At 36.8% G+C, this 22,500-nt stretch overlaps 2 protein-coding genes across 2 annotated transcripts in view; one reads left to right on the forward strand and one right to left on the reverse strand.

Annotated features, from left to right (window-relative positions):
* Positions 1-1,598, reverse strand: part of LOC144973745 (uncharacterized) — a 17,782-nt gene extending 16,184 nt beyond the window's left edge. The window contains exon 1 of the mRNA XM_078916580.1: positions 1,193-1,598. The gene's annotated coding sequence lies outside the window, so the exon portion shown is untranslated. The remainder of the gene's footprint in view (positions 1-1,192) is intronic.
* Positions 1,599-6,205: 4,607 nt separating this feature from the next.
* Positions 6,206-22,500, forward strand: part of LOC144973746 (serine/threonine-protein kinase SMG1-like) — an 84,498-nt gene continuing 68,203 nt past the window's right edge. Inside the window, exons 1-16 of the mRNA XM_078916581.1 lie at positions 6,206-6,872; positions 10,754-10,905; positions 11,513-11,568; positions 12,349-12,426; positions 13,174-13,252; positions 13,776-13,823; positions 14,500-14,625; positions 14,973-15,146; positions 16,056-16,217; positions 16,827-16,899; positions 17,422-17,579; positions 18,003-18,104; positions 18,434-18,510; positions 19,004-19,196; positions 19,518-19,648; positions 20,106-20,258. Of these exons, the coding sequence (XP_078772707.1) occupies positions 6,383-6,872; positions 10,754-10,905; positions 11,513-11,568; positions 12,349-12,426; positions 13,174-13,252; positions 13,776-13,823; positions 14,500-14,625; positions 14,973-15,146; positions 16,056-16,217; positions 16,827-16,899; positions 17,422-17,579; positions 18,003-18,104; positions 18,434-18,510; positions 19,004-19,196; positions 19,518-19,648; positions 20,106-20,258 (2,252 nt within the window). The 5' untranslated portion in view covers positions 6,206-6,382. The remainder of the gene's footprint in view (positions 6,873-10,753; positions 10,906-11,512; positions 11,569-12,348; positions 12,427-13,173; positions 13,253-13,775; positions 13,824-14,499; positions 14,626-14,972; positions 15,147-16,055; positions 16,218-16,826; positions 16,900-17,421; positions 17,580-18,002; positions 18,105-18,433; positions 18,511-19,003; positions 19,197-19,517; positions 19,649-20,105; positions 20,259-22,500) is intronic.

Here is a 22,500-nt window from a genome sequence, read left to right on the forward strand (position 1 = left end):
ATGGGGTAGGAAGGCTATCTTTGATGCATGGAATGTTTGTAGAATAAGCCTGGATTTCAGTCAATTAAAAAAAAATGAGCTTTTTATATAGCGCAATATCCACTAAACGTGCTCAAATGCTTTGTAAGGGGTCCCTGGCCAACAGCAACATTTACCATGTAGAACGAGACATGACGCCTGTTAGAGGAAATTACATTTTTTTTAGGACAAGAGCCACGCTGTTGTCGATCAGGTACTCATTTTACACCTGAGTACGGTGAGAGAATGTGAGTAAAGAGCCTTTTCCAAGTTCTCCACTATGCGCTGAACGAGGCTTGAACCCAGGACACATAGCCGCACAATAGAGCACTCCAGTTATACGTTATATTTGGCTTTTTAACATTTCACTAATGTATAAAACCCCAGCAGTGGTAGGGTTTGAAAGAGCTTGCGGAAAGTATTTGCGATAGACTAGCGTCCTATCCAAAGGATGCCGTTCACGCATACGTTCCACGATATAGAAACCCAGATAAACCCTGGCCCCATAGGGCTACTGGCTCTAAAGGACTACAGACAGTCTCAAACCTGAGTCTTCTTGGTTTGAATTGTTTGTTTTTTTAAAAAGAAAACGATGGTATTTCAGCCCGCCATTGTTAGGGGGGGGGGGGGGGGGGGTGAGGGAGATTTGAAGTTTTGTTTAACATGTCAGGCCCAAATTAACAGGAAATAAGTGTTTTATCGGTGTGCAAAACAACCCGGAGATTAACTTTCAAAAGAAAGTCTATTTCTATTATCATTTTGTTCAGACTGTCTTTGGTTTGTCTTTTTATCTAGATAATTACTTTTCAATCTTGAAGCGGTGGGGACTCAATGTTGCCGTAATTTGACGTTAGAAGCTCTCATAGCAGACCGGATATTATTTTATCTTGACATTCAATTTGGACGTCAATTCACTTCATTCTTTTCAATTGATTATTCAGAATATCGATTTTTTAACGAAAGGGGGGGGGGGAGAGAGAGAGAGAGAGAGAGAGAGAGAGAGAGAGAGAGAGAGAGAGAGAGAGAGAGAGAAATAGGACTTATTGAGTCTTTATTTAAGTCGTCAAAATAATTGGACACGCCTAGGCTATCTGTAAGTTAAAAACAAAAACATTTATCATTAGCTCGATGTAGGATAAGAAAATTTAAAATATTTTTTTCAATTCTACATTACCTGAGTATCATTATATTAATATCTTCAGAATGTTATCCACAAGAAAATAAACTCGCCAAAGAATTTTGTCCACTATTATTGTATTCGTGATATTGACGAAAACACAACTGGAGATGACATTCATTTTAACATAGTTAACGTATAATTCTCAACGCAATGCAGCATGAAATACCATATATTAATTTACCCGCCCCAAGTCCGTGACAGAACATTCCACCAAGGGACTTTTACACCCGACTGAATAATTCCCAATCTTAATCTATTTTTCGCCTTGCTTTAACCGTTACCCCATACGGCACCGACGGCTAATATGTATGTTGTGTGCTATGTATATATTATACTATCCAGCACATACAATGCCGAGTGTAAGGGACACCGCTATGTTGAGTGTAGAGTGCGTGTTTGTGCGGCTGATATGATAGATTATGAATAAAACGACAGCTCGGGTTACACGGACTGATTGAATGTTTATTGCTTGGCCTTGGGAGGAGAAACGAGAAATGCCATATTTTATTTTATTACTTTATATTCTTGTTTTATTTCATTCATAAATCCTTTTTTTTTTCTCCGATGTGTTAATAGGGAAAGACTAAGAATCAATATGTTTTTTAACTCACTCAACCCTAACACCGACTATATCCGTAGTTAACTCACTCAACCCTAACACCGACTATATCCGTAGTTAACTCACTCAACCCTAACACCGACTATATCCGTAGTTAACTCACTCAACCCTAACACCGACTATATCCGTAGTTAACTCACTCAACCCTAACACCGACTATATCCGTAGTTAACTCACTCAACCCTAACACCGACTATATCCGTAGTTAACTCACTTAACCCTAACACCGACTATATCCGAAGTTAACTCACTCAACCCTAACACCGACTATATCCGTAGTTAACTCACTCAACCCTAACACCGACTATATCCGAAGTTTACCAGTGTTTCTTTTACCACATGCCTATTTATTACATTTTTCTGAGACAAATTATAGGCGTAGTATCAAAGCTAATATTTTTTTTTTTAATTTTTTTTTTGCATGTAAATGGTGGTTGAATAAAACTATGTAGTCTACATGCTCATTTTAAATACATTCTTTTTTCCAATTTTGAAAAGTAGCAAAAATCTCTGGGATTGGGTGAGTAAAAGTGCTTCGCAAGCGTGTTTCTTTTTCACGAAACCCGCCGAAACCCAGTCCCAGGTTCACTCCCCAATGATGTACACTTCCCTGGGTCCCATGTTCACTCCCCACTGCGGCCTACTTCCCATAACTTTGTTGGGTTAGGGCGGGATTCGTGAAAAAGAAACACCGCTTTGCAGGGCGAATGACTGAAAGACTGCCGCCAATATGGCAGGGAAAATGGTGGTGGGGGGTCTCAATCAATTTCTAAAATTATTGTGGTCACATCGAATCATGATGGATAGCATTGCATTCACATGCCACTCACCTCTATTATAGATATCCACACTGGCCCCATCTCCATCTCTCTCTCTCTCTCTCTCTCTCTCTCTCTCTCTCTCTCTCTCTCTCTCTCTAAAACATATATCCCTCCATCCATCTCTCTCGCTCTCTGTTTGTCACTGACTTTCTCTCTCTCTCTCTCTCTCTCTCTCTCTCTCTCTCTCTCTCTCTCTCTCTCTAAAACATATATCCCTCCATCCATCTCTCTCGCTCTCTGTTTGTCACTGACTTTCTCTCTCTCTCTCTCTCTCTCTCTCTCTCTCTCTCTCTCTCTCTCTCTCTCTCTCTCTCTCTCTCTCTCTCTCTCTCTGGTCACCTTTCCTCTTTTCAGGAAGAAAAAAAATCCCACTCCAAACAACAAAACACATCATAGTAAAATACAACAGTAAGCTAAGACAAAAAAAAAAATAAATAAATTAATTTAAAAAAAAAAAGAAAGAAAGAAAGAAAAATCAAACCATTATATAGATTGCATGAAGATTATGTCAGTCGATTTTTAAACCCTCAGTTGGGCGATTAGATCTCATTAAATTTCTATTGATACTATGCGTTTATGAAAAATATTCACAACATCTGCCAAGGAATTAAACATAGAAACACACAAAACTGTGTGTAATCTTGAACTCAATAGCCCGATCCAGTGAAAACGAATCACCACCAAGATGTCTAAAACCAATAGACACATTGCGGGTGACGTCACGCAAAAATCATCCACTGAGAGCACTGTAACTATCATTAGAGAGAGAGAGAGAGAGAGAGAGAGAGAGAGGGAGAGAGAGAGAGAGAGACAGACAGACAGACAGAGAGAAAGAAAGGAGAAAGAGAGAGAGACAGAGAGAGAGAGAGGGAGAGAGAAAGAGAGACAGAGAGAAAGAAAGAAAGGAGAAAGAAAGAAAGAAAGAAAGAAAGAGAGAGAGAGAGAGAGAGAGAGAGACAGAGAGAAAGAAAGAAAGGAGAAAGAGAGAGAGACAGAAAGAGAAAGAGAAAGAGAGAGAGAGAGAGAGAGAGAGAGAGAGAGAGGTCGTTTTATCGTGTATTCATTGTATAGTGGAAGGAGTGTGGAGGTCTTTTGAGACAATAAAAAATCTGAGTGAACCCCAAGAAAAAGGGGGGTGGGGGGTGGCAGAGTTTAATGGATGACAATAGGATTCAGCAGTCTGATGTCACGCCACCCGGCAACGGCGGCCATCTTGGTTCTAAACAAAGAAAATCATTACTTTTTATTCTTCATGCTGGCTAGACCTTTTCATTCCCTTTTCATATGCCTTGTGATCAGAATGTGTAAAAGTCAAAACATGATCAAATTTATGTTTTTTTTTTCCCTCTGGAAAAGCTTTTAAGCTCGCCGGAGAAATATTTCATACGTGCGTCCGCCATTGTTCCGATAGTTTAGAGCCAGTGTTACTAAGTTACCATGCGTCATTAGGAAGGAAGTGACGTTACGACTATTGAAGAGTATTGACCACAAGGGATTGTGATAACGAGTGACAGGTCCTAAATAACTCGAGGTTGCAGCTCCAACAAGAAGATTCAATTATATGATTTCATGTAAGTCATTTCAAATTAAGCCCCACCCCCTCCTCTTCAAGCTGTCATCTGACTCAAAATGGAAACAATGCAACAAATCATTTGACCAGTCCCATTTTTTAAATTGCAATCTCATTGGTCAATATGTTTCCCATTGATTGACTTTGACTTCTTTTGAAACGAAGGGCTTTCTTATAGATAGTTCTTAGTTGACGTCACTCAGGTCTTTGTTATTGTTTTTTTTTTTTTGCCATCCGCGTTTATGAGTAGTTCTCACTAAACTGTATTAACCTGACTATAAACGTTCATGATTACACAGAGTTTTGTGTGTTGGTCCGTTATACTTCCGGATGGCAATGTTATGAGCTTCTTAGCCAAGCGCATACTATCTCTACCAATTCTTTGCCCCCCCCCCCCCCCACTTCCTTTTCCCCCTATCTTTATATCTACCATTCTCGCTCTCTCTTTGTCTCCCTCGTGTTTCTTTCACACAAGGAGCTGAGTGACAACTTCGTTCCTTCTATAACAGACTATAAGCATTTGCAGTTACACATATTTTTGTGTATTGGCACGATTGACCTGACGGGCAGAGCTCGTGAGTATAAATTTAAACATGTACCATCAATTATTTGACGCTATGCGTTTAGATAAAATGCTCACATTTTCTGCCCATCAGATGAAGCGTACTAATGCACAACTATGTGTAACCTTAAATGCGTTTTCTGTAACTGGGATTTTAGTATCAAACTCGCGGTCTGAAAACTACAGATAGTATGCGCTTGGCTAAGAAGGTCACAACATTGCCATCCGGAAGTATAACGGACAATAAAACACAAAACCGTGTATAACCTTGAACTTTTATAATCTGGTTAATACAGTTTAGTGAGAATTATTCATAAACGCGGATAGCAAAAAACAATAACAAAGACCAGAGTGACGTAAACTTCATACTGTCTATAAATACATACTGTATGTGAGTGAGACAGTGTGTGTATGTGTGTGTGAGTGTGTGTGTATCTGTTTATTTAGTGTGTATGTGTTTATTTTGTGTGTTTGTGTTTATGTATGTGTGATTGTGTGTGTGTTTGTGTGTTTACACAACAATTTTATTTGAGATTTTTGTCAATAAGTGCAGGCGTCAGCCGCAGTGCAGCGCCGCAAAGTGAGCTCGATGACATGCTTCATGCCACACAACCAGCCGCGTAGTCGAACTTGGTACCTTTTGGGTACGGAGAAGAGACCGTACCGCTGAGCCAAGCTGTCCCCTAATGAATGAATGAATTAATTAATTAATCTATATATCTACCTATTTATATATTTATTTATCTATCAATGTATTGGGGTGTGCATTCAATTATAACTGTGGAATTATTTTCGAAAAACCAAATCTTATCAAGTTTATTAGCTGAGTGGGGTTCCTGACCTCCCATAGTGAGTAGGGAGGTCGCTTACTGTGTTTTCTATACCCCCATATATGTTTTCTGTTACTTTCTGTCTTTGTCTTAGAATGGGATTACTTGGTTTGTCATGGCCATTGACGGAAACAGTCAAATATGTCGTGTTAGTTTTGTTAAGTGATATATTTTTCCTGGTAAATCATATTTCTATTATGCACGATTTTAATTTTATTTTGAATATATTTCATTAATTGTAAACATTTGAGTGTGTTCCTCTTAGTGGGGACCTGTGCTTGTGTCTGGATGAGACTTTTGGTGATCTCAAACCGAGTAACTGATGGGGTGGTCTTGGAATTTCTATTTGAACCATTCCCCTTTGTATTATTTTTTTCTCGTGTGCTTTCTATTATAGATCTATAAATCTTTTGACAATCCAATTTTCTTCCTTTTTACTGGCGCTGAAATGACCTAAATGTGTTGCAAGCAACGTAAAACCCCAAAACACGTCAACACGGTTATTATTTCCAGATAAAAATATCGAAACTGACATAACACGAAATCGTCCTCCCTCTGCTTCATCTTTCTTGGAACAATCTTGATGAGCTTTGGTCTGTGTTTTTACATTCCTCTTCACTGCGGGATTTCAACATGGCGCTTCTTACAGTTCTATGGAGATGAACTCAGTGCTATTTAAAGTCTCTAAAATTACACAACTATTCGCAAGTTATATTCAATTTCCAATGAAAATGAATGATATTTGCATTATGGGCACTTGAAAACCAGAAAGGAATGTTGTGATGAGTGAGATTTCATCTAAAGAGGTAACGAAAGATCGTGACAAACCTGCCATTGCCACATCTTCAAGCAGCGGTGGCAGCGTAAAAGTAACAACTGTTGGCAGTGGGCGACAGAATGCCAGTAATAATAGTAGGAAAGGTAAACGAGATGGAAGTCTCGATAAGCCGACCTCTGATGATGCTAGACGCCCTGAACGGTCTGATTCAGGCACCAGACATGATGGCAATGACCGTTACAGCAGGGACAGTGGTGGTCGACGAAGTTCTAGCAGAGGAACCTCTTGGAAAAACTCTTCAAGTGGACACTTTGGTAAAGGAAGAAGAGACGAGCCAGGTGGTCGCAGGAGTTATTCAAGTCGATACAATGCCTCGGGACGAGATGATCCAGTCTCGTCTCGATCCAGATTACAAAGTGCAGGAAGTGTTGGAAGTTTGAGCAACAGTGGTAAAGGAAATGGTGGTTATTACGACAATGACAGACCCCCAAGAGGTCAGTGAAAATATTAATTGATAGAAATTTTTGAATCTTTTTTCTAAGAACATGCTGTCAAAAGTTGTATTTTGATCTTTGGTGTTCTTTCAAATTGCAAGCTTTGAAATGAGATAAAGGGCGAGTCTATTTCTCCGAACTTTTGGGAAAATCAACTTGAACTCTATCTCTCCAGATGTTCGGGAAAATAAACTTGAGCTCTATTTATCTGAACGCTCGGGAAATAAACTTGGAACTCTATTTCTCCTAACGCTCAGGGAAATATCAAGCTTACAAAAAGTACTTAGAAACTAGAGAGGGTGCAGACTATATTAATTACACGAGGGCCAGAAATCAAGCCAAAAGCTCATGCAGAATTGCTGTAAAGGACTATGAGAGATCTATTTCTCGTATGGCTAAAGTGAACCCGAAAAAGTTTTTTGCATATGCTAGAACAAAAACGAAGACTAAAGACGGTATTGCGGATTTGTATGATGATCATAAGACAGCCTCATCTAACATTGACAAAGCCAATATTCTTAACAAGTTCTTTAGCAGTGTATTCACCAACGAGGATCTTACTAAGATACCTACATGTGAAAGAAAAAGTGTAAACAACATACTATCAGATATAGAATTCGACAAAGACACTGTAAAGAAGAATCTAGACAAACTCAATATGAACAAGTCCCCAGGACCTGACATGTTCCACCCCCGCGTATTATGTCAGTTGTCAGAAGAACTCTCCGAACCATTAGCGTTACTGTTCCAAAAATCACTTGACTCAGGAACTCTTCCACCCGATTGGAAAGAAGCACAAGTTACACCGTTGTTCAAGAAAGGAGACAAGAGTAATCCGGGCAATTATCGACCAGTTAGCCTCACCTCAGTGGTTTGCAAAATAATGGAGAGCATTATTAGAGACTATGTCATAACTCACCTAAAGAACAACAAGTTACTGTCTGAATGCCAACATGGCTTTGTTTCTGGCAGGTCATGTTCAACTAACCTCCTAAAGACTTTAAATGATTGGACAGAGTTTCTCGACCAAGGATCTTCGGTTGACGCAATCTACTTAGATTTTGCTAAAGCTTTTGATTCTGTTCCCCATCAAAGACTCTTAAACAAACTGGAAGCTCATGGTGTTCAAGGAAATACTCTAAGCTGGATTAAGCATTTTCTAGTAGGCAGGAAACAGAGAGTTAGCGTGCAAGGCACAGTGTCAAATTGGACAGAAGTTCTTAGTGGAGTGCCACAAGGCAGCGTCTTAGGTCCAACTCTTTTCGTAATCTTCATTAATGATTTACCAAGTATTTTGTCTAGCTCATGTTCAATGTATGCCGATGATACTAAAGTATACAGAAAGGTAAACAATCTAGAAAATAGAGACAGTCTTCAGTTAGATATTGACAATCTAGTCAACTGGGCAGACGATTGGCAACTGAAGTTCAACACTGGAAAATGCACAGTGCTACATCTTGGAACGAAAAACAAAATCTTTCACTACGATATGAGACAGCATCACTGTAGCGACAGAACAGCTCTGAATAAGTCAAAACTTGAGAAAGATTTGGGAGTACATGTTGATACTAAATTAAAATTCTCAAAGCATATAGAAACACAAGTTAATAAGGCAAACAGAATCCTTGGACTCATCAGAAGATCTTTTACCTATTTAGATGCAGCAACTATGAAAATACTATTTACTGCATTAGTCAGACCCCATCTCGAGTTCAGCAACTCAGTATGGTCACCACAATTTGAGAAAGATAAGAAACTTATTGAAGGCGTGCTTCGCAGAGCAACAAAAGTAATTCCTGGGTTGAAAGATAAGCAATATGAGGATAGACTGAAACGTATTGAAATTCCAAGCATGACATACAGACGAGTACGAGGTGATATGATTGAAACATACAAGTTTACACACAGTTTGTATCAAGTCGAGAGTAAACTTTTCGTGTTTGCAAACAATGGAACCAGAGGTCATAATTACAAGCTGCATAAACCTAGGTGTAACACATCGCTTAGGCAACACTACTTTAGTCAACGTGTGATCGACCGCTAGAACAGTCTCCCTGAAACGGTGACCAATGCTCCAAGTGTCAACGCCTTCAAAAATAGCTTAGATAGCCACTTAGCAGATTACATGTTTAGCATAGTTGAACCACCCATTAAGATCCCATCAAAGGGTTAGACGTATATACAGGTCAAAAGATCTGTTAGGGTTAGGGCCTTCAATTTATCAAAAAGTTTATATATTATAGATACAGGTCAAAAGATCTGTTAGGGCTTTTTATTGACTTTTATCTCGATGAACTGAATGCCAAGATCAGCAAAGGCACAAAACGCCTAATACGCTGGAAAACTATACTATACTATACTATATACTTCAATTCAAATTCTTGAATGCTCTGCAAAATAATGCTGAACTCTATTTTCCCCGAATACTCGGTAAAATAAGGTTATGTTATACTACAGACTCCAATCCAAACAGCCTTTAAGTTGAGTAGGCGAGTATTTACCGGAGGCCTTCCAAAAGCTCCTTGTGCTAAGGGAAACAACCTAGTTCCTTTTTAACTATAACTAACCCTAATAAATAGGAAAGACAAACACCCTAGCACCTTTACTAAGACATGACTAACTTTAATTATTAATAGAAAAAAATCCTCCAACCTCGAGCTAACCCTAATAGGAAAAAAAAACAACCAAGGACTGCTTTCAATACTTTACAAAACAAAATGGTGGCGGAAAACTTAACAATGGTCGTATTACAAAAGTTTAAACTTTCTCTAATCTATCAAGGTTTGTTTGTAGAGTTTTTAAAGTGCTCTATTAAATTCACAAATTGATTAAATAAACGCAAGACAAAAGATCCACGGTGAAAATACACATTGAAAGAAATGATAGCACGAGGAGTTTTGAGAAGGCCTCCTGTATTTGTTTGTTTATTTGTTTTTGTTGCTGTTCAGAAATGACAGAAGAGAGATTGCAAGTTGTCAGCTGTCAAACACAAAAATTATTTTAATTTTATTTTACTTTTCTGTTTGTTTGTTTTCATTTATATTTTTTGTTCTTCAATTTTATCTTAGTTTCAAATATTTGTTTACTTTTTATAAATGTGTGTGTGTGTGTGGGGGGGGGGGGGGGGGTTAGGGGGTAGGACTACTTTTTAAAAAATTGGTTGGCTGAAAGTGATCTCTGTCTCTACTTTTCAGAATGGATGAGGAAATAAACTTGATCTGTCTAATTCTCAAATGCTCGACAAAATAATGCTGAACTCTGTTTTCCGAATAGTTGGTAAAGTAAGGTTATGGTTAAACAGACTCCAATCCGAATAGCCTTTATGTGGAAGGGGCCAGTTTTGTTCTTCATTATCATTTATTGTTTGTTTATTGGGGTTTTTTGTTGTTGTTGTTAAGAAAAGACAGAAGAGAGATTACAAGTTGTCAGTCGTCCAACACAAAAATTATTTTTATTTTCTTTTTTTGTTTCAGTTTTCATTTTGATTTTTTTTTTCATTCTACTCTTGAGATACATAACCAAACGAATGGTCAACAAAATGTGCAGTTTGTGTTTGTAGTCTTGTGGTGTGACACTCACCTTTGGATCGGTAAGTCCCTGTTTCAAGCCCTGCTCTGGGCTGCATAAAATTGAGTCCTTGGAAAAGAATTCTTTACTCACATTCTCTCACCGCACTTGGATGTAAGATGAATATCTTACCAGGAAACGTTTTGTCTCTGTCTCGTTCTACGTGTTAGTGTTGCTCTTGGCTTGGGGCCCCCTGTAAAACGCTCTGAGGTTATTAGTAAGACATTTCTGTAGAGTGAATTCAAATTCAGTTTATTTAGTATTCTGCTTTATTGTAATAGTTGGAATATAACATTCTTTTTTTTAACAAACAGATTCCAAGGATTTCCCCAAGAATCAGCCGGAAGATCCAGTCATGAAACTTTTGAAAAGGATAACTCGCAACAACATTGAAAGGGACAAAAGAGTGACCTCAGTCCGGCAGTTGAAAGAACTTGTCATGGATCCAGCTTCCAAGGTTATTTCCGTAAGTGAAAATTGATGTGTTTGATAATTCATGTTTTTTTGCCATTTATTTTCAAAAAGTAAGTGAAAAAGTTGTCCTTCAGAGCTGTAGGTATATAGAACCAGAGCTTATGCCAGTTTCTGCAGTATCAAATGGATGGTAACTACCCCTTGGATGGGATTCTAGTCAATCGTTACGTATTTCCACCAGATCTAACAGGTCCAGTTACTATTAAATCAAGGGTAATCCCCCTCTAGTTCCCATCTTCAGACATTAACTTTAATAATCTCTCTCTCGAGTTCATATGCATGGAATATTGAACAAATTTGTTCAATTTTCAATTAGCGTGATCTCGAAAGAGTTAAGGAATGAAAGAAAATATAAAGCCTCCACCTCCAAACAATTGAAAGGATTTAACATTCACGGTCGAAACTGTGAGATGTTCTAGAGAAATCGAATACATCGTGGTATTCATCAAATCAGTTAATTTAGTTCTCCTTCCCATTGATAAGATTCAGGGAATTGATTGTTGTGTTTATTATTTATTCTTTCAATTTGTATTTTCTGTGTAGTTCGATGATTTTGTTAATATTAATAATATGCCTTTATTTTTATTCTTCTTTCATAGTCAAGCAAGCAAGTGTTTGAACTAATTGACAGTCTTCAGAATGTGTTGTTTGAGAGGTAAGATTTAACAACAAATGGTAACACACTCCAGCACGGGGTAACTCAAACTCCTCGGGACCGGCAAAAACGTTTGAGTAGTTTGAGGAAACTGTGATGGAGTGTAGCACCATAAACGTGATGGAGCATAGCACCATTAACGTCATATTCTCATTGGAATAGAGATGATTTCTTGATATTTCTGTATTATTTTAACGGTGGTATATTCATTTCCTTCTATTTTAAAGATCTGAACAAGCGTGTATGAAATGTGTCCGTTCATCAATTTATTCTATTTTAAATGACATCATAGATAGACAATTCTGCAGCATTGCTTACTTTTGTAAGGAGCAGTTCTAATGATTTTTATGGCGTTTGTAATCCTGTTCAAGGAATTTTGAAGTTGCCATTTGATTTTAAAGTCGTCAGTTATGCCATAATACTCTTGAAGTTGTTTAACTCTCTCCTTACCAGCCATTTTCAAGATTTTCCCCAAAACTTCACACCCAACTACCACAAAAATTATTTTTTATCACTCAATCACAATAGCAGTAAAGTTCTTGCGATAAATAATTTCAATTTCTTTAGCAAAACATGCTTTACAACACTCTGTTCATTTTCTTTAAATTTTATGATGTACAAAAGAAATTTGAATTAGAAAAATGTTGGTTGTATCACAACAAATGTGACAATTTTCCTATAGTTGGTAAGGAGAGTGTTAACAATCTATGTAATGTGAAGCATCGAGTATGATTTAATCTGAAATTCTCCTTTTTCTGATTTGATCCATTTTGTCCACAGATGTAGCAGAGAAATAAAACTGGAGGTTGCTTCCCTGGTGGGGTTGCTGGGGAACTTTCTGGATCACGAAACGTCAGGGTAATGCCGTTGTTTGTAGTTAGCTAGAGTATCAATGATAGTCTATCATCTCAATTGCTCTAAAAGTGGGGTTTAGTGCAGTAAAAATGGGGCTTAAAGGCAATCGTTCAACATTTTCCTCCTTTTTCACTTTTTGTCACCATCAGCACTGATTTAGAAACTGGTTGAAAACTAGGAAAATATTTTAAAATGATATTGTCAAATTTCACATTTTGTCTTAATTATTTTGTTATATCATATCTCGAACATCCTTTCAATTTTATGTGCCTCTCCAAAAAGACAGCACAGATATCACTAAGTCTACTAAGAAACATTTGCAAAATAAGAAGATTGATCCATACTTATTCTCCAAAAATGTTAGTAAATTCACATGTGATGGGCCAACTTGATTACTGCAATGCTATGCTCTTAGACTCTCCAAAATAAAGTATAAAAAATATAGCACTTAGATTATCCTACAGAACACATTATGTCCATCCTAAAGTCTCTCCATTGTCGTCATGTTAAAGAGGGAGTGGAGTTCAAAATTACCACAATGGTGTTCGTGTGTTCAAATTCCTAAATGAAGTAGCACCATCATTTCTCTGCATGCTGTGTAAATTAGTTATTACATAACATATCTTAATTGTATATTAATGAATCAAGTGATAAGATTTTTTTCTTACATGTTTCTTTTATTTAAGAATATTATTGTGTAAATTGTCAACTCCAAAATCCTAATATTTTCCCTATTTTATTCTTCCACAGATTCTTTGAGTGGGTTTTTTCCAATGCCAATTCATCGGATGGTGACATCAAAATTTATGCCTGTACTGCTCTGCTGGAGGTAATTCATCAGACATGCTCATGTTTTATATAATATTTTTACTTTTAGTTTTTATTTGGTTTGATTACCTGAGAATTTTTAAGAGGCAGTGATCATTGTCATATATTTGTGTGATGACACGGGAAAATCTGGTATATGTGAAAAAAAGAAGTGTCTATATTTGTTTTTATCTTAGAAAAGCCTATACTTACTATTGTGCATTAACATTTTTGTTCTTAGCTATATTAGAGACAACATAAGACTGAAAAGAATGACATAACAGTTAATGAAAATGAGAAAGTCCACGTTTTCAAACTAGAATTTTAATCAGTATATGAGTATGAGCCGATGCATTGTTATCAGTGGTTTTAAAACTAAAGCAACGCACGGGTTGAAAGCTCGATAAGCAAGAAGCATTGCAATAAGGTTATGTTAATTCGTTTTATTTTTGTTTTTTAAAAATCAAAATCATCTTTTTTGCCTTCTCACAGCTTTTCTGGTTTTGTAATTTTCCTGTACCATCCAATGTTTATGTCCATTTCAGATGCTCAAACAAGATTCAAGCTCACAAAAGGCTCTAAACTACATGACGGTAAGATTTAAAATCAAATCTTTTTTTGTGTGCGGCTATCTGGTCTTGTGGTAAGACACTCGCTTTCGGATCGGAAGGTCCTGGATTTGAGCCTCGTTCAGCGCATAGTTGACTCCTTGGAAAAGGCTCTTAACTCACATTCTCTCACCGTACTCAGGTGTAAAATGAGTACCTGGCCGTTCACAGCGTTGTCTCTGTCAGAAAAAAAATTGTAATATCGCCCAAACAGGCGTCATGTCCCGTCCTACATGTTTAATGTTGCTGTTGGCCAGGGACCCCTTGTAAAGCACTTTGGGCACGTTTAGTGGATATTGCGCTATATAAAAGTTCAATTATTATTTATAATTATTTAAAGCAGCAAGATTTAGCGAGTTGAGATTGATATTTGACTCACTGTTTCATTTTCCATTGAAAGACTTAAAATCCTTGGTTAAGAGATGACAGAATTGTTCGAAGGAGCTCAGGACTCTCTCATCTTCATTTACTCTCTCAAGTTCACCCTCATTATAAATCAAACAGATTTGTTTGATTTTCCATGTATATGAACTCGAGAGAGTTAAAAGTCAATAACTGCCAAATATTGTAAATGCACTAGAAAAGGCTCGGCCTACTTTGAATTATATTTATCCTGTACGGTGAGTTTGATAAATGCTGTTATTTTCTATGACTGGTACAGGATGTCATGGCAAACATGCAGCACATGCTGGAAGGAGCTTCGGCCCCAGGTCTTCTCACAGTCGTACTCGATGTCATTCTTACCATCGCTCAGATCTACCCACAGATCTTTGGTCCTTGCTTCATGGTGAGTAACTATGTTTAATTTGCTGTTGGGTTGGATCTATTGAAAGGCACGAGCTCATTTAATGGATGTTGCACACATAAAAAATTCACCCTTGAGGGATAACTATTATTATTATTATTATTATTATTATTATTATTATTATTATTATTATTATTTTATTTTTTATTTTTTTAAAATTTTTTTATTGTTATGTTGTTGAAAATATTATTTTATTATTTAGTGATTGCATGATTTCAAAACTGTTTGGTCCATTTTATTCTAAAACACGCTTTTCAATTTTTGGACTCTAGATAATGCCAGTCAAATACATTATTTTATTTTGTTTTTGTGTCTTTATAACGTTACAGGAAGTGGTAGACATTATTATTGGTTGGCTTATCGACCCTAACCAAGGGGAACAATTACAGGGCACAATGTCCAAAGCCCTGGTCAGTCTCCAGCCTTTCTGGACAGCGGATATGGAGTTCTCTGCCATGCTTCTCGGACAATTCACGGAGGATCTGGATATCATGCTGGGACAAGTGAGGATGTTTTGTTTTGTTTTGCCTATCTTTGCTGAAACAAATTGAAGAAATTTATGCATCTTTGAGTCGTTTAGAAACTTTGATAAAAGTAGAAATGTAACATGATATATCATAACATTTATTCGTTAAAACACCCCCGTGGATAGCTCATACAGTAGAGTCACGATCTCCCTAATCAGGCAGAGTTGTCATACCAGTAAGGTCGCGGGTTCGAGCCCCCATCGCCGATGCAACGTTTTTATTCTCTATTATCATCTGGCACTTTCCTACTCACTTCATTTCTTGTTATTATCATAAAAAACAAATTCTGGGTGGGGATCCTGGCCTCCCATAGCGGGCAGGTAGGTACAAACTGTGTCTTCTATCCCCTTATATCTGTTTTCCAACATGCTTTCTGTCTTTGTCTTGGAATGAGATTACTTAGGTTTTTTCCTGGCCCTGGTCGGAGTCCTGGCTGGGAGGGAAACAGTCAAATGCATAGTTATTGTTTTGGGAGATGATATTTTTTCCTTGTAAATCATCTCTCTGTTATGTATTAGTATATTTGTTATTTTTAATGTATAATGTAAGCATTTGAGTGTATTCCTCTTTGTTGGATTTTGTGCTTGTGTCCGGATGAGACTTTTAGGTGATCTCAAACTTAGTACATTGGTGGTATGCTCTTGGAATCTACATCTGATCCCTATTTGTTCCCAGTTCCCCTATGTCTTCCTTTTTCTTGGGTGCTTTAATTGTAATTCTAGAACTTTTTACTATCCCATTTTCTGCCTTTTTACTAGCGCTGATATGACCTAAATGTGTTGCAAGCGCCGTAAAACCCTTAAATACAATAAAAACAAAACAAAAAACAAATTGAAAGCATTGTCAGTTATTCCATTTATTTTAATTTGAATGTCCATTATCCAGGATTTAAGTCAGGCCCTCCACGACCAATCAGAGAGTAGTGTGAAGACAACGAGAGACAAAGTGACTGCCTTGCTTCGTGTCTTCTACCTGGTCATGGTCAGTCTAGGTGACTCCATCAGCACACACAGGGGAGGGAACGTCACGGTGGAGTATTTAACACAGGTAAGCATAGTCAGGCATATTGAGTCTTAAGATAAACAGCTTGATAGTCTTTGAAGAATGAATATGAACAAAAAAAAAAAAATGAATTGTATAGAAGGGAACAAAATTGACCTCAACCAGCTCTTTGTTATATTGATTTTAGACAGCCATTTTAATGATTAGTTCTCACTAATCAATTATGTCAATCAGGATATTAAATTTCAACGTTATACATAGTTTTGTGTGTTGGTACATTATATCCAGCTTGTGGATGTTTTGTGAGTATTTTACCTAAATGCATAGCATCAATTCTTTTTTTCAATTGAATGACTTGAATCAGTCTATTATGGTCTTGATTTCACTTATTTGCTTACAATAATTTTTGAATGTATGATTACAAATGCTATTTCTGTATAGCCTGACAGTCTGTCCTTACGTGATCTCAGCCTATATATATATATATATATATATATATATATATATATTATATATTTTTTATTTATTTTTTTTTTTTTTTTTTTTTTTTTTTAAATTTTTTATATGTATATATATATTTTAAAATAATTCATTAGCATTGAAACAAAAACTCATAAGTTGTCCGATGTTTGTCTTTGCAAATTGTATTTCCAGCTACTGAATAAGGTGGTGTCAGGAGTGTCGTCTGTGAGTCCCGATGGAGTGACAGATCTCATTGTTGTCCTCAGTAAGTCGCCTTTTACAGTACATTTAATTGGATGACATTGCCAGAAATTACTGTCAAAATCATAAAATTAATACCTTTTAACTTAATTATTTTCAAAGATGATAATTTATGTTATTTTCTTGGATGCTTTGGATTATTCTTTTTTTTTTTGTTTGTTTGTTTGTTTGTTTGTTTCATCTTGTGCTTTATTAAATTAAGAAATGAAGGAGCAGGCACCGGTGTAAGATAAAGAACTGAACAAGTGTGTATGAACAAGTTTATTTTTGTGAAAATATAAAATTAAGAAATTAAGGAGCAGACACCAGTTCAAGATAAAAATCTGAACAAGTGTGTATGAAAGTTAAAGGTAGACAAAGCAAGAAAGAAAAATACGAGAAAAAAGGTTCGATCTCCAGTTGAGGTCGACTGATTTTTTTGGATGTTTTTTTTTCTTGTATATTTCTTTCTTGCCTTGTCCGGCATCTTTATTTTTGTGCTGTGTCTCATACTTTCTTCATATCTTCCATATTGATCTCCCTGCAGGCAATGATAGTGTGACTTTGCTGCTTCATCAAATGAACCCTGAAAGTGCCACATCTGTCTGTGACATCCTCCTCCCGTTTGTCGTCAGTCAGACCATGATGACAGACAAGCCTGTATCCAGCTCCGTTATCGTGTCTGTCACTCGACTGCTTCAGAAGGTAAGAAAGAGGTTAGAATGGAGGAAAAAGCATTTTTAAAAAGAAAAGTTTGTTTTCATTTCAATTATTTGTTCTCATTGCTTTTTGTATATGGAAAAAGGGGAGAGAAATGGATGATCAATTTTAACTTTATGACATGTTATTTTATTCAGATCAGGTGTTGGTGAATTTGTTTTGTATTTTTTTAAATTGTTAATTTATTGATGTAATTCATTATTTATTCATTTATGTTTTTATGCATTTTAAAATTATTTTGATATAATTTGAGAAATGTGCTTGAATCTCCTTACTAATCTACTTTTGTTTTCAAATTGACAAGTCCTCTCTTTCTTATCTGCCTGGGCTGGTTAGAACTAATCATTTATTTAATTTTAAGAATATTTTATTGGTGTGTTGTTCTTTTCCCCTCAACAATGCCGTTAGGTAATAGAGGTTTACAGCACCCAGTTGCCCGTCAATGTTGTGGCTCAGTTGTTGGGACCTCAGTCAGGGCTGTTGAAACACAGATTCTCTTTGTGCCCCCAGGTTAGTGAAAATAACATTATATGCTGACCGTCTTTTGGTTTGGCATCGATGTCTTTGAAGGTCAAAGATTTAGATTTTTTAAAAACAGCCAGTATTTTTAATGAAAATTTTTCCTATAAAATGTCAATATTTTTATTTACATCATAGAATTGTTGTGATGAGTTTATTGCCACTTCTTACGCCATATGTGTATGACATGAGAATATTTTAGAGAGTGATTCTCATTTCATAATTTGGTTTTAAGAAAATATATTAGAATTTTTCAAAAGTCACCTCTGAATTGTTAAAACCATGTTTTGACTGTCATTTGATGTATTGTGAATGTCCAGGTGGCGACTGAATTGATGACCCTGTACCACGGCATCATGGCTTTGAAGAGCGTCCCTTTGTTGGAGGAAGCTTACAGGTAAATCTACTTCATCTTGAGTAGCTTTATTGAGGTTTTGATTTGAAAATACAATCAGAATGATCGATTGAGACAAATATCTACAGTTAACTTTATGTAGCCTATGTAGCCAGACTTCTGTTGTCCAAAATGAACCACAGTCATCTTAGCTCTACGGATGACAGAATTACAGATTTCAAATTCATGACTATATTTTGTCATTATTTTGTCTGAGATGCACATTCCTCCACCAAATCCAAGCATCAGCAACACACTTTATAGTCACCTGGAACAACTACAAAAGACGTCTAACTTCTACGTCATGGCACAAGACCGAAGGGCTAGAGCTCAGGTGGTCGCTGGTTCGGATAAGTAAGTAAGTAAGTAAGTCATTATTTTGTACTTTCTCATGTATTGCATTTCTAAATTTTATTTCTTTTCAAGCACTTTATTTTGTTAGAGGAGAAAAAAATTACCTCTAATGATATCCAAAAATTTCCTGTTTTATTCCAAGGCTTGTCTTAGGAGACTTGGAACATGGCCTCAACATATTGCTGATGAACTCAAACGAGCCAGAACTGAAATTGGTTCAAGGTGACAACCCCTTCAGGGACTTTGTCTACACTCCATCTCAAGCACAAGCTGCCATTTGTTTCAACATTGCTGCCCTGACAGAAATTGCAAACACTAAAAGCAATCTTATTGGGGTAAGGAATTGGCCGTGTTGTCTCTGATGGGGATTAGATGTAAACCTTCATTCATGTGGGTTTTTTTTTTCAAATATTATTTTCTGGTTTGCTCTTTAACTCTTTAACTTTTTATTTAATTAAAACCCAAAGTCTTACTTCAAATCATTTTTATTACAGCTCCGATTATTCAGAAAGTTTTCTCATTACACTTTTACAGGGCAACATTTTTTCATTTGGCACTTTTCTATTTTATTGGAGTTTTTGTTGTTGCTGTTGTTGTTGTTTTGTGTTTCTTTTTAAAATTTATTTTATTTTTTTTTTTTTCCCTGCTTGATTCAGATGTGGGCTTTGTCTCCCAGCATCTTCACCTTGCTATCCCAGCGCTTGATGCTTACCTCCCCTTGGATGAATCACCATCAGTCATCCGTCTGCTATGCAATTCTACAGGCTTTCCATTCTCATTGCCAGAGGTAAATTTATGGAAAAACTTATCTTAACGGTCACTCACAAATATGTGCCAGGGGTATCATTTGTTTGACTCATCGTTACAAATTTTCCTGTTAGGAATAAGACAGAGAATTGAAGACAAATTAAGAGGGACAAAATCAAGAAGAAAACAAAACCCAGATCATTGCATCTGAGTTGTGAGAGTTGCAAACAAAAGAGGACCACATTAGAAGTCTACTGGCTGTCTAATTTGACCGAATTTTTTATGTCATAGAAAATTAATTTTTAATCAGTTCCTCCAAATTAAAAAATTCTGCTTCTCCAATATGAAAAAATAAGAAAAGCATCATCTCTTGTTTGATTCACTTGGATGTAAAATTGTTGCTTTTTCTTCTTTCCTTATATGTAGAGGAAAAGATCTTCAAGTAAAGGAATCCTTTTTATACCTGATATGAATTGTTTTTCTTCCTTTCCTATCAGACACTCCAATTTTGTGTCAAGCAGCGTGCTGGTAGCCGCAGCCCCTGGGTCCAGGATGCCTGCCATGAGCCAGGCAAACTCTTTCAACCTGACCAACATTTTGGACATTGTACATAGGATGCTGGACAGTCCAGTCACAAGTTTCGACAGCAGGTTAGATATTTTACATAGTGTATTTTGAAATTGTATAACGATATAACCTATTGTCTTTGTAGAATACAAGGCCTGGGTGGGATCTCCTGACTCCCATGGTGACTGGAGAGGTCATTTTTGATTTGTCTTCTATTCCCCTCTGTTTTCCCTTTCATTTTGTTCTGGATTGAGATTGTTCAGTTTTTACCTGGTCCAGCTCGGTGGGGTTCCTGACACCCCATAGTGGTCAGGGAGGCACTTACTGTGTCTTGTTTCCCCTCTATTTCGGTTTTCCAACATGCTTTCTGTCTTCGTCTTGGAATGAGATTATTTTTTTTTTTTTCCGGATCCCCTAACTGGGAGGGAGACAGTCAAATGTATAGTTGGAGTTTTGGGAAATGATATTTCTTGTCTTGTAAATCATCTCTTTGTTATGCACTGTATTTGTTATATATATATACACTAGTAAAAAGCCCGCAATTTCGCGGGGAAAGAACTATTTTCATTCGATACTGTACTCACCATCATTTAATGAGGGCAGATTGGTAAACAACGTTGTCTGTGTAATTTGGTATATCTTCGGTTGATTTTTCTGTGTGGCCCAACATGAAGTGTAAGCCACTATAGCCTCTGACCCGTGACACAGCAACATACAGTTGTCCGTGTGTGAATACCGGTTGTGGTAAGAAAATCCCCACCTTGCTTAATGTCTGCCCCTGAGACTTGTTAATTGTCATTGCATATGACAATTTTACCGGAAACTGTCTTCTATTTATAATAAATGGTAAGCCTGAATCAGTTGTTGTCGACAGATTGATTCTAGGGATAAACACTATGTCGCCAGCTCTACTACCGGTAATTATCTTGGCTTCTAATACTTTTGAACCTAATTTAATTATTAACAAACGGGTGCCATTTAGGAGGCCTGATTTAGGATTTATATTTCTAAGCAGCATGACTGACGTGTTGGCTTTCAAATGTAATGCATGTGGAGGAAGTCCGGGAGGTGTAAGTTCGTTCAAGAATTCAATCGGGTATAAGTTGATGTCAGAGTCACTTTGAATGGAATCAGCACTGCGGTAAATTTGTTCAGTTGATGAGTTCAACCTGGACAGAACGGCTGCATTTATTTTGTCAACATTTTCATGGGTTGTAGTCAAAATTGCTCTCTCTGATAGATAACGTTCATCCGCAAAGTTCAGATTCAAATCATTGTATACAGCATTTATCAAGCATTCTGGGTCATTTTCAGGAAGGCATAGTGCTGTAGGTAATTTAACAGAATACTTTCCTATTTCGCTGAAAACCGGCTCTGTACCATTTCCGATGCGGAGAAGCCAATTTGCAAAACAGTTATTGTCATCAGTAACCCTCATGTTCTTGTTCATGTGAAAAATGGTGACAAAATTCCAAATAATTGACTTGTTAAGTGTGACACTTAATATATCGGCTTCACTTCCTTTGTTAACAACAGGTAGAATTTCCCGAAAATCCCATCGAAGTACAACCACTTTGCCCCCAAAAGGTTTTGAACTGCCTGTTATGTCACAAAATGTCCTGCTCACACATTCAAACACACACCTGTCCATCATAGGTGCTTCATCCCAAATTATGAGAGAACTACTCTTCAGTAACTTAGTTGTGTCTGATTGGCGACTGATGCTACAGGTGCTGTTATCCGTTATTGGAATTGGAATTTTGAACGTTGAATGTGCTGACAAAAGATCAAAGGTGAAAATACAAATTTAAAGAATACTGGGGATGTAGGAGCTATCGGAATGTCTCCCCTTTACTTAACTTATGAAAAAACAAACACCCTAGCACCTTTAATAACACTTATGACTAACCTCTCGAGCTAACCCTAATAGTAAAAAAAAAGAATCAAAATGGCGACTGAAATACCTTCTTCATGTGATCAAGTGAATAATATCACTATGAATGCCACGATTTGCTGAAAAATGCCAACACACACACACACACACACATGTATACACCACATACAACACACACACAAACATACACACACACACACACACAAACATATCATAACAAAACTGATCACCGCTAAATCAACAACACAACGGAAGTAATAATAATACTTGATGTCATAAATAGATGTCGCAAATTGACAACTTTTTACAATGTCAAAATTAGTTGATTTTGGGAGCCAAGTGTCGTCGGTACATATTTTATGATATTATCTGTTTGACTCAACGAACTTTCAAACTGACTTTAAATTATAAAAGGAAATCAAGTTATCTGT

This window comes from Berghia stephanieae, chromosome 5, assembly GCF_034508935.2.
Source record: "Berghia stephanieae isolate SIO BIC M18660-M18661 chromosome 5, UCSD_Bste_1.3, whole genome shotgun sequence".
Taxonomy (NCBI): Eukaryota; Metazoa; Mollusca; class Gastropoda; order Nudibranchia; family Aeolidiidae; genus Berghia; species Berghia stephanieae.